This window comes from Neodiprion pinetum, chromosome 6 (assembly GCF_021155775.2).
Source record: "Neodiprion pinetum isolate iyNeoPine1 chromosome 6, iyNeoPine1.2, whole genome shotgun sequence".
Lineage (NCBI taxonomy): Eukaryota > Metazoa > Arthropoda > Insecta > Hymenoptera > Diprionidae > Neodiprion > Neodiprion pinetum.
In genome coordinates, this window is record NC_060237.1 from 11,073,008 (window position 1) to 11,090,539 (window position 17,532).

At 37.2% G+C, this 17,532-nt stretch overlaps 2 protein-coding genes across 3 annotated transcripts; one reads left to right on the forward strand and one right to left on the reverse strand.

The window, feature by feature from the left end:
• Positions 1-1,224: 1,224 nt before the first annotated feature.
• Tdrd3 (Tudor domain containing 3) lies at positions 1,225-5,671 on the reverse strand. Of its 2 annotated transcripts, none has more exons than XM_046633542.2 (11): positions 5,408-5,671; positions 5,162-5,237; positions 4,832-5,031; positions 4,600-4,747; positions 4,274-4,507; positions 4,053-4,198; positions 3,738-3,980; positions 2,700-3,399; positions 2,471-2,584; positions 2,289-2,388; positions 1,225-2,114 (listed from the first exon to the last, which is right to left on the reverse strand). In XM_046633542.2, the coding sequence occupies exons 1-11, from the start codon at positions 5,431-5,433 to the stop codon at positions 1,957-1,959; spliced, it is 2,145 nt and encodes a 714-aa protein (XP_046489498.1). In that variant the 5' UTR covers positions 5,434-5,671; the 3' UTR covers positions 1,225-1,956. The 2 variants fall into 2 exon arrangements, with proteins under 2 accessions (XP_046489498.1, XP_046489496.1); XM_046633540.2 differs by having other exon boundaries at positions 1,225-2,117.
• Positions 5,672-8,349: 2,678 nt separating this feature from the next.
• Positions 8,350-16,974, forward strand: Tsp74F (Tetraspanin 74F). The gene is made up of 7 exons (XM_046633543.2): positions 8,350-8,547; positions 12,533-12,632; positions 12,743-12,937; positions 13,227-13,397; positions 15,398-15,490; positions 15,632-15,772; positions 16,382-16,974. Exons 2-7 carry the CDS (start codon positions 12,555-12,557, stop codon positions 16,427-16,429), a joined length of 726 nt encoding a protein of 241 aa, XP_046489499.1. The 5' UTR covers positions 8,350-8,547; positions 12,533-12,554; the 3' UTR covers positions 16,430-16,974.
• Positions 16,975-17,532: the final 558 nt, after the last annotated feature.

A 17,532-nucleotide genomic window follows, 5' to 3' on the forward strand; every position in this document is an offset into this window, starting at 1 on the left:
CGATTAGACAAGGATAGAGGAGGGCCTATGCGCAGCTTTCTCTTTCTACCGCGCTATTCGCCTTCTCAGCCCGCTCACGTGGTCAATTCTTATATGTCTATGGTTCGGACTCCTGACCTCTAGTCTCCTTGCCCCGATTATTCGTGTCGCTTAGCGAGTGCAAAATACGATTCTGACGGCACCACCAGTTGTCGCTGCGGTCTAGTTACCAAGATAACAATAACCTCAATAAATACGATGAATGAGCATGAGTGGGCAAATATACCCATATACATATACGCGAAACCACGGCTTGTCTGGACCCCCCCGGCCCCGCCGCCGCTGTTGATAAGATCGCAACGAACCTAGTGGCGACTAGTGTACACAAAAATTGCTTCAATAAGCGACATACCCCCTCCAATGAAGTTTCTGGCAGAGAGAAACCTTTTCTGGACCTGTATATGAGACCGTGTCCATAGACTTATAAAAGTAGACTGAGCGCTCCTATAAGAGGTACTGAAGCGTACATATAAAGCACAGAGATATGTCGGGAGTACTGCTCTCTCTTTTCAATCGGTTTCCATACCGGGTGACAAGAGCGTAGTGGAAGTGAAATAGCTATAGATATAGGCGCATAATTTCGCCTCATTTTCCTCTACCGCCTCGATCCCCGCCGCAAATATCGTCAGAGAGAGAAAGGAGTACTCCCGGCATATTTCTGTCCTTTAAATGTTTGCTTCAAGCGGCTCATAAGAGCGCTCAGTCTATCTTTTATAAGTCTATGGGTCAGGTCACGCCAATGCCAGCGTTTTGCACACGATAGTGTTGGTTATGAAGAACTATTTTTGTACCGGCGGGATCAGTTCCTTGGTTGATGATACGTGAAACTGCGAATACCCTCCAACCTGCCCAGACCCGCCAAACTGTTTTAAAACGCTAAAAATGACCACTCTCTATTATAGTTCTGTAATTATGCGATCAGTGAAAATAAGCCAGGGCTGTGAGTCTTTATCTAGTCTTTATACCTATATTTTCAATCAACACCCACGGAGCTTCCGTATATTCTAACTGAAGGTATTCTGTTTACCCAGCGTCCACGCCATTCCAGCACAATTATAAAATTAAGTCAGTGACATGTAGTTCTACGTAGTCGACAAAAAATTGCTTCTATGCCAAATTGAAAACCGTTGACGGAAAAAAACATCAGTTAAAGTGAAAGCCAACCAAGTGAAATTTTTTTGACAATTTCTTACATTATTAATTTTATTACTGTGTTAGGAAGGTATACAAGGTACAGAGTTATCGCTTCTTCATAGTTGGTAAAATTATAAATATTACTGTTAATACGAAAGATACATCAGACGCAAATTAAAGTATTCTTGCTTATTACGATTGTAAATTAAATGTAAATCTTGCTAAAGCCACAGTCAATGTACAATTAATACCTTTTTTCAAGTTTATCACTTGGTTTACGATTTTCTACTCAACATGTATTATCGCGTTATGCTGCCTCTTATTACAGTCGAATCGAGTTACAAGCATCATTATGAAGCTCCTGTACTCTTTCTTTGCATGAATTATAGAATCGCACGCGAAAATGGGACTCTGGCACACGTGTTGCTTACAAGGAGATTCGACTGCATTAATATTTTAGATTCTTATCTTCATTCTTCTTATAGCTATATTCGATGAGGGTAAGAGTCAGAATATTTTAGATTCATGATTAATGTGCAAGCTTTAGGCATAAACTTATACCCTCCAACAAATGAAAGTATTATTCGATTAAATTATATCAATACACGTTACACAACGCTCTTAGTAATGCGCTGTCATGAGACAATGTTGCAGATTGCGGCTGCTGCTAGCTGAGTCAGTCTTTGGTTAATTATATGACAGCTTTGAAGTATTTTGTTTTTCTAAAAGTTTGCATAATTAATATTTGCATTAATAAATTTAATCGAGGCTACCAATACTATGTTAAGAAGCTGAATTCGTATCCTTTTGTGCCCGACTTGGCGAGTGATTACGTTGACCTGGCGGCTGATATATAGGTCGAGTACTGCGATGCTGCGACCTTCTGTTGTAGCCTCTGGTACCAGTTCCACTACCTCCACCCCCTCTTCGGAACTCCATTCCTGCTACGTTATACGTTTAATCTTTTAATAAGAGTCGATTATTATGGATTTACAAAGTAATTCATTAGAATTCTCTGCTAATAAATGATTTCCTCTCACACTCATATCGGAAAACAAAATAATAGATCAAACTAGAGACCACTGCTGGTCGATGGGTTATTACTTATTACTCACTAGTTATATGATTGCCTTGATTGTTGCGTTGCTGACGATTTTCACCACGTTGTACATGTTGTTTAAAGTCTCGACTACCATCTTGCAGAATGGGACCATCCTAGCAATTTGAAAGTTATTTAATATCTAATGATATGCTTTATTTCAGATGGCAAAAAAGAGAGGTTATTGTAGTCAAATACCTCGATCGTGATTGGTATACAGTCGGCTTGTAACACTTCTTCAAAATTGTTAAAATCCTTGAATAGCACCACGCAAGTCCTATGTGAAATTGCTGTGACCTCTGCGTTGTAATACTACAAGTAAAAGAAAATACAATTAGGACTTCTAATTCCTCTTCAACGAATGAGGGCATGTATTAGTTGCAGACAAATAAGAAGAGACGAATAGGTATATATCCAAGTGGCTCACCCTGTTGTCTTCCCAATATTTGGCCATGCATTTGTCACCAGGCTGCCAAACCCACATACCTTCAGCTTGAGGGATAGCTAATTGATTATTATTATTGCCACCACCTTTTTGCTCATTCAAACTACCAGTCTCTTTACTGTTGTATCGCCCATTAGATACAGTAGGCAGGTTTCTATTTTGACGATTTCGGTAATTTTGTTCACTTGAACTCCCATTCGGATTTTGATAGCTCTCTATAGAAGTATTTTTATGGGTTTGATAAATCGTGTTTGTTCGATTATGTACATTAGGATTATACGGATTATGATCTTGTTTCTCTCTAGGTTTCGGTTCTGCTTGATAATGGTTCTGCTGTCTATTGTTGTAGTTATTTCCTTGCTGTTCAAGTCGATTTCTATTGTTACCGTTCTCACTGGAACTTTCTAAACGAGGAGGAGCAATACCATTTTTGCTGTCAGGAAAATGGGAACTTTTATTAAAGCCCATTTTGTAATTATTTTCATGCTGGAAAGTAGCGGTAGAATTTTCTTGTGATTTTTGAAACCTAGGTGGTTTCCTTTGATTGGAAGAAGTATTTGCAGAATTATATTGCGGATATTGGACTGCTGCAGAGTTAGCTTTACTTAGCTTCGGCTTACTAGATTTCACTTCTTCTGAATATCGTGGTGCAGGCTGATAAGATCGTCCTCCCCTTGGATTTCTGAAATTTGTCATAAATATTATTCAAAACAATGAGAATTTTTCTAAAAGGGAATCGAAACAATTTTATACCATAACGAAAGCAACTGTAACAAAGTATAAAAAAGAGTCAGGCTATAATGCAATTTTTTCTGACTCTAGAATTAGAATACTGACATCCTAATATTCAGGAAAGAAACTTGATGCGACCACTAACAATTTACTTTAATACAAGCTCTGTGTAATTTTCATTAAATAGAAAACACAGTTCTGCACTGCATTAACATAAAATTCAATATACAAAGTATAGAATATTATTCTGTTTTTAGTTTTTCGAATGGTATGATTATCATCGTTTACCTTCCACCTCTCCCCATTTGATCGGTACTTCTTGATTCAAATCGATCATGGGGTCCTTTACTAGTGTAAAAATCATTCGTTCCTTGGGGCTTGGTTTCTTCTGGTAAATCAGTTTGGGCAGGAAGCTTGTCTTCAAGGAAATCAAACAAAGACACTCTACCACTGCTGGGTTTTCCATCTTCTACTTTTTTCTCAAATCGTTTTCCCTTTGGCTCTCTGACCTCCCTAGCGCTGGTAGAATCTCTGTGAAACACAAATAAAAATTATCCACTTTTGTAACTCATTTTACACCCACCCTCAGATTCTGAAACGTACCCAGGCTCTTTATTATATCTGTTATCGTTACGCTGTAGACTCCGTAATGCACGATCAACATTGTTTCGACTTAGCTTTAAAGCATACTCGGCCTGTTCAATCGAATACCCTTGATCAACAATCCTCTGTACACTATGATCCAAAAGCTGAAAAAACAAGTGAAAATAATATGGTTGAATTTCACTGAAGATTAATCGTGCTGATCTGTAGTTGACTCTCACCTGTTTATTTCCACCTCCAAATACTTTTTTACTTCCCTGTTTAGCAGCCTCAGCAATAGCATCTTTCCTTTGCGCCTCAAATTCAGCATTCTCTTTTGATGCCCTTTCCTTATCAGCAAGAGCCTTGAAGTTCTTATCTTGTTCAGAGATTTTTATGATTTTTTTACCAAATGGAATCCACGGTGGTGGACCACCCTCTTCTGCTGGCCTGACTCGGGTATGTTGAGCTAATTTCTGTGGCGAATATTAAAAGAATATAGGTTGATATTCACGTCAGTCATATTCAATGCTTTTTACAATGCAAAAGTAGATTCAGACTCCATTACTTTGTTCATTTCCCATTTTTCCACGAGACTAGGTACTTTTCCTCCAAGTACAGAAAAGATGTGCGATGGTTTTAGTAAGATAATACCATGAGATATTGACAACACACCTTTTTTCATCAATAATTTTGTACCTGGTGGTGTATTAATGCTGTGGATTAAGAAAAAATCCCTCATTGTTTAAGCAAGACTTGAAACAGACTTTTTATTTCTGGTTGTATTTTCAATATATTACCTCAGGGAAGATATTGGTTCAATTTCTATAGCTTGAAAATTGTTTTGTCCATCTGTTAGAGAGAGTTTTAACAAACGCGGAGTTGATCGAGATTCCTCGTTACCTTTTGGTGCCGCTACATTACGCAACTTTTGTATTTGCCACACAACATTTCCCTGAGTTAAGTCTCCTTGGCCACTGCTAATTTCCTTAAGATCATACTGTAATAAAATCAGCTCTGTTAATCCATATAAATACAAGTTTTTCTTTATTTCGAGGATCATCACTGAATAATGTTGATACTTTAAAAAAAAAATATACTCAAATGGTAAACATAGAAAAACTGCTTACATCTAAAGCCTTTTTGATTATTTTTTGTACGTCTCTGGTATCTCCCAAGAGGTTGTAACCTTCGTCTGACAGATACCTAAAAATTGGAGAAAAAAAATTTTAAATACATCAAATCAGCGAGTAGTCTATGCGTTAGACATTTTTGAGGGGTAACATCGTCGTGAACAAAATGGTAAGACTTGTTTACACAAGTGTTGTCTGACACTTATAAACGAGCCTATAAAATAATAAGAAAATCGAACTCACCAGCCCTGTGCACGAAGTTCATCCATTTCTGCCAGGTCGTTAGACGACTCGCCGAAATATTTTCAAGGGGAATTATTTGATGGTTGGATGTGAAGTGATGTGCCGGGATGATCAAAGTGTTTTATTTAAGTTTGGGAATTGTTTACATTAGTTATTCATTTTTATTATTACAGCACTTGACTACACTAAAACCGAAACAGCTAACCGTGGTCAGGACACGGCAGATGCGTGTCGGCCATTTTGGATGACCATAGATTATGCTTCGTCGATTCTCGAAGAGACGCGACTCTATCGCCACAACTTTTTCACCCGAAATCGACGCTCGAATTAGGCGGCGACATTGAATCGCGGCGCTGCAGGTTTGTAATACTGTATTACTGCAAAGCAAGGCTGTAAAGATTTTTCGAATCTTTTAAGCCATCGAGTAACCATATATTCGTAACAGATTAATACAGATCCGATTACGTATTCATATGAAATCATACTGAAGACACTGGTATTGACGCTTTTATTGTTGGCATAGCCGTCTAAGAATAAAAGAAGTTTTTTTCATAAATTCATACATGATTATTAGGGTGGAGCGAATTTTGAAAGCCCATCCCGAAGAATGTTTTTATGGGACCACGTCTTCAGGTTCCCAGATAGTCGTTAAATTTAAACACTTTTCGGCGATTTTGGATCGTACACTAAACATATAATAGCATAATAATATACTGCATAAAACATATACAGTACCTAGTTGATAATATTTTAACTGACCTGATGCCCATAATGAGCTCATTATAATATATGTTATAATAATGTTTTTTTAATTAATCTATGTGATGTTACCCGCAACCTTCGAATATGTTTGAAAACAAACTCATTATTATAACGATGCTGATAATTTTTCGGCTTCACGAGAGGTGTCTCTTTTGCAATGCATTGCGGCAATAAGTACATAGATCAAAATATTATTCAATCCTAGTCTTGTTTTTCGAATAAATTATTTTTGCAAGGATCATTCCAGCAGGATTATTCTAACTGAAATCGGTGGTAGCGTATATCAGGTATTGGGTTAATTCTTTGCACAGCAAAACTTGGCAATTAACGACCTATTTAATATAAGAATGCCATCTGTTCGGAGGATAACTTATTATTACTAATTTTCCACGTGGTATAAAACTCACTCAGCAAACTCATTGACCGAATGACACGATTTCACGCGAAAACCAAGCCAACGTAACGGAAGTTTACTGTAACTGCAAAGCGAACAATGACGCATCTTCTGATAAAGGTTTAATTGTCACCACGTATGTATTGATTCATTCGAAACAATTAAAGGTCAGAAATATTTACATTCATTTGTAAGGTACATATAAATCCTCGTATTGCTAATTGTAAGCCAAAATTCAATATAGTCGCTGAGATCCCTGGAGCGAGCATGTGTACATCTATAGATTTGGGCATGATTAATGTTTTGGAAAACCGTCGAACCTCTTTGCAGTAGAGAACTACAAAATAATAGCTCTGCAAAAGCTTAAAAGTAAATGGGTATCTCATTATTTCATATCCCGCAATTTGCAAGTCAGTTATACCCTGCCAGGTATTTTCTAATATCCACTACAAATGAGATTTAAGAATTTGAATATTTCTTTCAACTTTACTCAAGAATACTTCTTCAATATATTATAACCCAAACCAATTTATGCATTCATGTATAACATAGGTGAATTGCTTGTAATCGTGAAACATGTTTTTCTTGTAATCGTACATTGAGTCAACTATATAAGATATTCTGTAAGATGCTTTGTAAATATACATCAATGATATTATCTAAGAAACAACAGAGAGGTCCAGCTATACAGGGCGTGGCTTTTCCGTTGCCGATGGATGCGCTGCTTACAGATTTAGGACATCCAATATTGCTTGTACAGTTAGGTATATGGACCAGTGTCATTTTACACCGGATATGTCATCGACTCACACCGTAAGAAGTTTACGATCGTCTTGTCATTCAATGTGTAAAAACTCTACAGACATTTTGGTGTGGTGTACGTTACACCGACAGATACGACACGTCCCGTACAGTACAGACTCGAAATAATGTTCTAAGTACAAAAATAATTGCCGCTTGAAGCTAACCGCAGGTAGGTGAGATCGGCAATCCCAAAGACGTTATACATATTACTCTAAGAGTAAAGCATGTTATTGTTGGTAACGGGTGCTGCCAAGGTATCGGAAATCTGTACGTGACCCCGTGAGTTTGTAATATAGTATATACAGAGAAAGCAGAGAGTCAAACTTATACCAGTGGAATGTATCTACGATACACTACGGCCAAATGCTTAATCGCCTGAATTGGGAAGTGGGAATCAGGCTGTGATCATCATATACCTGTAAGAGTCTTATATATTCTTGTATTACATATGTACAAGTACGTGACGTACACAACGGAAAAATAAATGAATTTCATTCAAGTGATGAAAATGATGAGATTTTCGTATAGGAACATTAATTTGTGCACCACGATACAGCTTGAAATAAATGACGACGAACGAACGTATGAAACGAAAAAACTGGTTGAATTATTATCGCATTATATGGAATTATACTGTTCTTACATCAAGAAATCCGAACCCTGAGAATAACTGTATATTTTGAATTTTATCATACACGTTCATTATCGTCAGTTCTTCATACAGAGCTCGAAGTTATAACGTAGATATCATAAATACGCGTAGATGCTTAGGGAACGAAACTTATAAACACAGTTGTGAGCTTTGAGTATTGCATGCAGATGCGTAATGTCGACAGGTGAGTGTGTAGCATCTGTGATCGTAACCGAACCCCACCAGGTCTGAAGAATCGTAAAGTTTACCAGGATACAAAGCGAAGTTTAGTACAGTTGTGTATGGTAGCTTGCATACTGGTGTGGGTAAGCGTTCGTCGTTGCAGCGAAAGTAGCTTCAGTTCAGTTCGTTCCTAAAACCCGTCCCGCGTAGCTGTATAACGCCTCTCCAAGCGTTAGCCGTTATAACATTTTAGATTTCTTATTTATTGGTTCTATTATCGGTGTTAAAAATCAGTGCTATTCGACTTGATTTGTTCCTGAGATACGTCGTGCGGTTAATCAAATTTGCAGATACTTTGTAAAGGAGGTCAGAAAATTATTCACAACCGTTCGTTTATTGTACACAATAGATTGTTAATCTATATATCCACTGCTTTGATGCAAGATTTCGATTTTTATTTTCGTTTCCGAAAAACATAATATTTACGTCTTATATCTTTCACCGGGTCTAAACGTATTGTACGCACAATAAAATATAGGTATACTTGGCTACAACGTATTCATACATAAATCGCGTGTAAATAGCTGGTATGTTCAACTACTCCAAAAACCGTTACGCATTACGACGACACGTATAGACTTCACTGTATACCTCATTCCCTGGTGTGTAAAAAAAAAAATCGCTGGTACATCAGGCAGAGGAATAAACGGGTAGTTTTTTCACTTCCCGAATTAGAATTCTTTTCAGAATGCTACAACATGTAGGGAAAAATACGGCGTGGGTCACGCCTATTCAAACTACGGCACCCAAAGCATTTCCACTAAAACCGACCCGCGACAGAATTAACGATTATCCAACTTCATCGAGTGTGATGAGGTATTATGTCAGCTCGAAAACAATGAGACTCCAACATTATTCTGCATCACGAAGCTTCCCCAAATAGCGTCGTTTTCGATATACTCTTTACGCACGACGTAAGCGTCCGCTCTCGGCATTTCGTGTTATAACTGGCACACACATACAACGCTCGCGTTTCCCACGTATCGAAAGGTGTCGGAGCTGCTTATACTACCGATTCACCTATTGCGTCGTGCATGCTTTTACTACAATGAATTATACCGTGCATCATCTCGCGTCCGTGATCGAGTCTGCGATATACGCACGCTGTACTCGAAGCGTAGCGTAAAACCCTACGTAAAACCGGATGACCTCGCTTCGGGTAACTTTCGGAGACCATCTTTCGTGATGCCGGTCCTGCATCTCTCCGTCTCCCTCGTCCTCGGAACTAGCTGCGTAGAGCCGCGCTACCGCTCCGACTGTTATTCCGCATTACTCTGCACAGCTGCAGCTTCCCTATTATACCTATTCTGCTTCTCGCCCACTCCCAAGATCATCGCGTACAATGCCTGCGACGATGTGTGTCTCACCATTTCGACGCAGCGTCAGCCGCTTGTTACATATTGCAAGCGGGAAAGACCGTTCTTAACTATAACGAATTGGTTACGGAATGGCAACCCTGGATTTTTAAACTTTTAATTTCAAAACTACGATTTCCAAGTTCTCAAACACATTCTTAGATCGGCAATATTAGATATAATAATGGAAATTCACGTGAAGCAAGCGGTTGCGAATGTGCAGGCAGAAATTGCGTTATCGCAATCGAGAAAGAAATCATGTTGTTTTTAGGGTTATAAGTTAAAATAATAATACTTCGGCAGTGTCTTCTGACAATCAACACTCACAAAACTTAAGTACATTCTTACTCGAACTTTTCTGAATTAATTTTAAGTATAATTTTCCAAGTAATATCTCGATTATTCGATTATACATCACACTTTCCTCACTCGGCTTTACCGCAGATGCCGATAGTCAATAAATATGCCTGAGATTAGTCCACTTTTAGTACTCGGTTGAAAGATGACTCGACAAGGCGACTTATCGCAAAGATTTAAATTACCCAAAAAACTACTTGAAAGAGTCGACTATACGCAGGCATTTTGTCTTCTGTACTGTCTATATATATATATACATATTCACTCTCCCATTCCCGCCGTGAAAGTCAGCCTTAAGTGCGCAGCATGCCGGTTTTGAGCGGCAGGGTAACGTACAAATTTAGGTCTTACCCGAGTGATGCGAGATGTAGGAGTTCTTCGAGGTGCAAGTCAAGTAGGCGTACATGTATAACCAGCTAATCTAGCATCATATCCGCCCGACTGAATGGTTGCAGCGAGAATGAGCCTTGGCCCAGAAGGTCAAAGTCAAACGATTCGCTAATTGACCTACTAATTTAGTGCATAGCAAAAGGTAAAAAAATAGTACGAAATTGAGCAGTACATTGATGAAGATACGCATACAAGGTCACCGCTCACAATTCTTCAAGATACTAAAATTACATCTTACACGAAACTTGTGCACAATTCATACAGCATTCAGTGTATCGATTTTCATCAAACGCGAACTTCAGGCAGCGTTTTGTATATACTTTTTTCATTTCCTATCATATCTTTTAAGGAGCGGATTCCTTTCACACAAGAATCTGAACTTGTATCTACGTATCCCTGTTGCATTATCTGTGCTGAATTTCTTTGTTTTTTTTTCTTCTTCACTTTTCTGTGCTTGAAGGTAAGTTCTCTCAGTTTCAACTCCTTCGTCTTACTTTGTTTGTTTGTTTACATCACTATCAATTGTGATTCTTGCTACTGATCTTTGTCCAATATTGATATGGGAATAATAAAGCCATCTACTATATTCTTGGAAAATATCACGAATGTCGTAAATTGCCGTCGGTCATAATGTCAGTTACAAGCGAGGATAGACGTAAAAATAAAACTGATTCATCTGGTTACCACAAGGCTGGTGGATAACGTGTCATACGTGCTTTTATTCGAAGGCTACACAGTTCTCCCCAGATAACAATTTCCACACTACGATATTGCTACAGAAACAATAATATACGATCGATTCAAAGTTTGAAGTGAATATATTTTTATAACGTCATATATTTGTATAACGTACTTCACTCACGCGGAGGATCAAGTGCGCAGGGTTCAAAAGTGGGATGATAAAGAAAAAAAAATAGAAAAGTCACTTTGAAATATAGTGATAAATATTACAGCTTGACTTTGATAAAAGTATCAAGCACAAGTTCAGCTTCATCTTGCGTAACTTTTGGTGCGAATTTTTACACTTCTGTAACTTTAAATAGTAATGACAAAGTACTCGTTCGTATTTTACGAAAAATATTGCAGAGTTAAAAGATTAGTATAGATATCTACGTGTACAAATATTACCAATGACCGGACATTCGAGTTAACCAATAATTGACTAATTTCAAATAATAGTATTTCTCTCGTCACCTAATTAAATATCGAGCGAAATAAATAACAGTTGTTCGCGAATACATTTCGTGATTATACATCAATGAGTACTTTGAGAATTACAAAATCAATCAAAATATAAGTTTCACGTGTCTGCTACCGCAAAGCGAGGTCACATAAAAAGTACGTACTGGACGTACATGTAGCTAGGTATTTGAATAACCAAGTGGAAAATCCTGACATTTAAATGCGTGATGAATCGAGCGCGTAATGTTCGTCTTCTTAGTAAAAATTCTGTTTAACGCGTACAGAAAATGTGCCAAAAACCGCGAGGGAACGGACAGAAAACTGATTCTATGCCTGTTTTCTATGCGGTTCTTGGCACAGTTTTTGTGCGTATCTATCTGCGTTTAACGGAATTTTTATCAGGGCTTGATTGCGCATTACAAAATGCACTCACCACGATTGACGAACCATGGTCACTTCGAATCATTATTGTCAGTGGGAGGACAAGCTTGGAAAGGAATCGTAATTAGTTCGCGCATTTGCAAGCGATGAAGAGTCAGAGGTGTAGCTTGGTTTTTAAACTATCCCGATTACGTCATCGCCGTATACCTCGTACTGCTGTACGCGATTACAAAATAATTTCCTCCCGGTGGTCACCGGGAAAATAATGTGGAGTCACCGATACCTACACGTTCATACGTTCAGTAGAAGGCCAAACCGGACTTGAACTAGCGTTAAATAATATTAATAACTTGTGAAACAATGCAGCATGAGAAAGACAATCACACGCCGCTATATATGCTGATTCTGCACGTTCTTGCAATGGAAAGTCGGTTAAGGAATATGAGTGTTGAAAATTTTCCACCCGAAATACAGATATGTTAGTTTTAAATTGATATCGTACATATCGGTATAGGAAATGCCTATGTTGCACTTTATGCATACTAATGCATCACTCGTTTTTTTTCAACAATCATTACCATGCATTTTCGCATGAATAAAACATAAAGTGTACATTTTGCTTTCAGTTCAACAAGTAATAACGCAGGAATGGGCTACGGCACTGAAATAGACGGCTGCGGCCGTTTTATGAAGTATTCGCTATTCTTCACGAACTTCATCATCTTCGTGAGTTTACTTTATTAAACATATCCCCATGCTTGGATTTGAATAAAGTAGTAACTTTGACTATAAAAATAATGACAACCGATTCGAATGTTATTGATGATCCCTTTCAGATCGGAGGTGTAGCTATTGCTGGACTGAGTATTTGGTCACTGGTGGATAACGTGACAGCGATCTCGGAATTAATCGGGACGAACTTGCTGACAGGGGCTGTCTACGTATTACTTGTTGGAGGAATCGTAATCGCCTTCATATCTTTCTTGGGATGCATCGGAGCGTCGCGAGAAATCAAGTGCATGCTTCTAAGCGTGAGTAAAGCACCTGAATCATAACATCGGATGGCATAACTGCCTGTACCAAATGACGCCAATTCTTCAAATCTTACTTAAGACGGGGAAAATTTGTAGTTCGAACACGCGCGCATCGCATAACGCCTGTGTAACGCAACCCGCTTAGCACATAAGGATTGCGGTAACCGATTTGTGCAATCGTACAATAGTTACAGGCGTAAATCGACGAGTTACGATATGTCGAGACAGATTTCGTAACTATTTTCTCAAAATTGCAATTTCTACGTTTAACAAATTTTCCTTATAGTACTTCATCGTGGTTCTCCTGCTTTTCGTCACCGTTCTGATCGGCGGAGTTCTCGGCTATGTGTTCCGTGAAAAGGTAAAAACCAGCGTCCAACAAGACTTGAGGAATTCAATGAGCCAGTACGACAAGCACTCACGGGTCAGGGACGCCTGGGACGTCACTCAAAGCACGGTACCTTATTAAGTTGAATTATTATTTTTGGGGTTCCTAACGTCACGAAAAAAAAGAACGGTACCCTTATAGAATCACTTTGTTGTCCATCTGTTTGTCTATCAAGACGCTTTTTCTCACGGGTAGATGTATCAAGTTAAAATTAATATCAAACATTAAGATCTACGGCCTGTTGGAGGTGTAAAAAATTAAAGTTTTTACGTCAACGCGAGCAAAAGATACAGCTATTTATATCACATTTTTTAATACTCGCAAACTCCCTTATGAAAACCTATAGGGTCCTTCCCGTTGACTTAGAATCATGAAATTTGGAGAGAAGCAAGGTCTTACAGCACAAGTAGGTGAAGGAAAAAGTTAAAAAATAGTTAATTTGTGGTAATATCACATAAAAAAAAAGAACTAAGTTTGTAGGGAACCCTCAGGGCGCGAATTCTACTCGCAGTTATCCAGTTTTTGTATTATAATTACCATTATAAATTTTTTTCTATTCCAGTTATACATATACGTGCAATACTTACGTTTACACGTGATACCCGTCGACTGATCTCATTCGCCTTAATTTAGTGCGTGCACTGCATAAGAAACTCTTTAGTTAGTAATAATATAAAACATTACTTTTCTGGAATCCAGGGTTGGGATGATCTGTCAGATCGATTTCTGCAATTTTTTTTATTTTTTTGGAGTCTCAAAATTGAAACGTGTTTTGTCTAAACATCGTGTATTTATAGGTTTCGCAGAGTGATTATTCATTTTGATTCTGTCCCGTGCAATTTTGTGTCGTTCTTCCGCAGTAACTGAATTTTGTTTAGTTGAATTTGAATGTGATGACTATCAAATAAATTTGACAAATGTCATATTTACGTTTAATTTTTTTTTTTTTTTTCTTTATAATATAGATTTATGTTCAAAAGACTTTAGCCATCCCCTTGGAATACCACTGTACAAAATGTAGACTTACTAAATTAAAATTGATTTTCATTTCCTGGTATCTACAAATACATGGTTTTATCGTCAAAAAGTGATTTTTTTATGTGAAAACAACCCACATGGAAAAATAGGTATTTCAACCCGAAAATTTAGACTCTGTTATATCAACGATATTTTTCTACTTTATACTTTACGAATAACCTGTAGATCTAAGAAACAATCGTACAAAGTCAAAACTGCGTTGCGCAGAAAAAAGGCTCAACTTTTTTCTCGAAGCTACAAATCATTGTCTCGTTTCACGTAGAATGAGGTAGGGTACTAGCAGGCAAATCAAACTCTTTATGCCCGGTCGCTATTGGTGAAAATTGCAGTGTGCTGAGCCATAGTTAAAATTATACATTACTCGTATCAAGAATTTTCTTTTCACCGCAGTATTACAGTAGATATAATCACATTTTAATTTCAAGACAATTTTTTTTTTTTTTTTTTGGGGGGGCCAAACTGTATAACATATCATTCATAGCGACATCTACACTAATGAGTCATCTTATAGTTGTAGTAAGTGGCCTATTTTTCCAACACGCCTTTTATCAACCACTTCCGTCATTAATATTGCGTAGAAGACGGCTCGTGATGCGGAATTACTGGAGGCGGTATTATTCAGCAGACTATTCACGCATATACCTAAGTTGACGTCACTGATTACTATAAATATAACACGGTGACTCGTATAGGGACCATTTTGTAAAACTGCATTATTAGATCATTATTCGTAAGTATCTGCAAGTAAAGAAGAAAAAAATTATTGCAATTGGAAGGTGAATCGCACACCGTGAACTTGCTTAATTGTATTTAGATGTTAATAAGACCAATTTCATGGCATTTGATGGAAGAGCAGCCAAATGAACTGCAGATAATCCTCTCGGAGATTGGCTGTTAAGATCCTCTTGACAGGTTCTCTACGTTTAATTGTATTACAAATATGCCAATCTTGTCCACTTTTTTCATTCATATTCACCGTTGAAAGAAACACAAAGTCATACTCAAAATAATCATTTCTGTCTCTCACATAGCTCCATTGTTGTGGTGTGAACTCCTGGAATGACTGGAGGCAATTTGAACTTGAAATACCGAAAAGTTGCTGCAAGGAAATATCACCAGGGCGGGTAATAAATCCTTGGCTGTTATTATTATCGTTGTTTTTGTTGTTGTTATTGTCATTATTATCTTTATATCTAAACGAGGCTTTGCGATTTATTGAAAATCGTTGAAGCATTTATAAATCATGCGTCTCATTCTGCTTCCAGTATTTCGACTGTAGTGGAGGACCGGACAAAGTCAATCCTTCGAATACCTACATGGTTGGATGTCTGAACGGTACTCAACTCTACGTACAAAAACACGCTGCTATCGTCGGCGGCGCGGGAGTTGCCGTTGCCTGTCTGATGGTGAGTTTTTTACCGAAGCGTTTTGCCTTTGATTTCAATTTATATCATGTAGATAGTGAACACGTTATTTTTGGTACACTCTAGAGCTATGCGATTAATCGATTCATCATAGAATCGATTAATTGTTTATTAGGGTGTGTCAAAAATAATTATTTTTTTCATGGAAGCAGGTTGAAAAGTTTCATTTAGGCATAAAAATACGTCTGTTGAAATTTGAGCTCTTAATATAACCATTAAGAAGTGGTGCTTCGCACTTTTCTATTTTTCGTAAGACCAACACGGGAAGAATTGTTTTTGTTCCTTCCGATTTTTAAAACTAGCTAACGATGCGTCGTACAGCAAATTCACATACATATTTTTGTAGGTCATTAAAGCTCTACAGTAAACGTCGGTTATCATCTTACGGTAAATTTGCTCTTTCAAAAGTTATTTGAGATGAAAAATTATTTAAGGACTTTAGATAACTTTTGAAAAAATAGATTTATCGTAAAATGCTGAAGGATTTTTTTTCTGGAGCGTTCAATTCCTTACAAAGGGCTGAACCGGTTCACCATGTATAATTTTTCCGAAAAGTTGAAAAATATTTCAAATTACGTGCGTTATTTTTAGTTCTTCGGCATGGTCTTCTCGTGCGCTCTATTTAAAATGATAGAATGACGCCAAGACGACTACGTCCTTTAAGGGGAGAAATCGCCACCTGCCGAATAAGAAGTACCTCATGTGTTGTTCTGCGCATTATTTCACAAAAAATCTTCATAATTATTATAGATATAAGTAATATTATTTAATTTCAATCCGAATGATATTATTTAGCAATCAAAATACAGCCTCATTTACTTCATTTTCCATATCGACATGATTACTACATTTTTTCTGTACTTTATTCCTGATTCGCACATTGAATATTATACTATTATATAAGGTTTAAGTATATTTTCAAATTGTCCGCATATATCTTATATTGTATTCATTAATATCATAATAATATATTGTACTATGACATATAACATAATGTGCATAAGTATAAGTCTATAACACGCTAGAGTATGAATATGTAAGCATATACCAGTTTATATATTTTGCATATGATAAACAATACTCGTTCGCACAATTTACCAGTAATTTTACTTTTTATATAATTACACTTTTTGTAAGTTTTTTCCAACGATATTACAATAAAACGAATATCTGGTTTACAGAAATGATTATTATGGAATATTCATCATCCCTATTAATCCCAGCACTATCGATAGGTAATCAAGAACTTTCAAAGCCATCACGGTACTTATCGTGACTACTGTACTGTTGAAGCTATCGGAATTTAGTTGAGATGATAAAAGCATCATTTTATTTCACTTTTAGTCGTTGACAGTGAAGATTTGTGTTTACCTGTATAGACACATGAATAATGAAAAAAAGCAATATCAGGCCGACAGATATTGATTTACTGGGAACGGTATAAATTTTTATAGAGAAACTAACATGGTTACTTTAAAGCAGAGTTTTTCAACGTTCTTCAACTCGCGACCCCTTTACAAGTAAAAAAATTTTGGTCACCTTCCAGGTCCATAATAAAACTATGTCAGTGACTTCAAATAATTTTAAAAATCAAAGGATTTCTTGCAAAACTTGATTTGTATTTTTTACTTTTACCTGACTTGCGACCACAACACTCCGAGTCCCACATGTTAAAAAACACTGCTCTAAGGTCTATGATATAGTATTGTCCATATGTATTTTGATCCGGCATTATATCATCA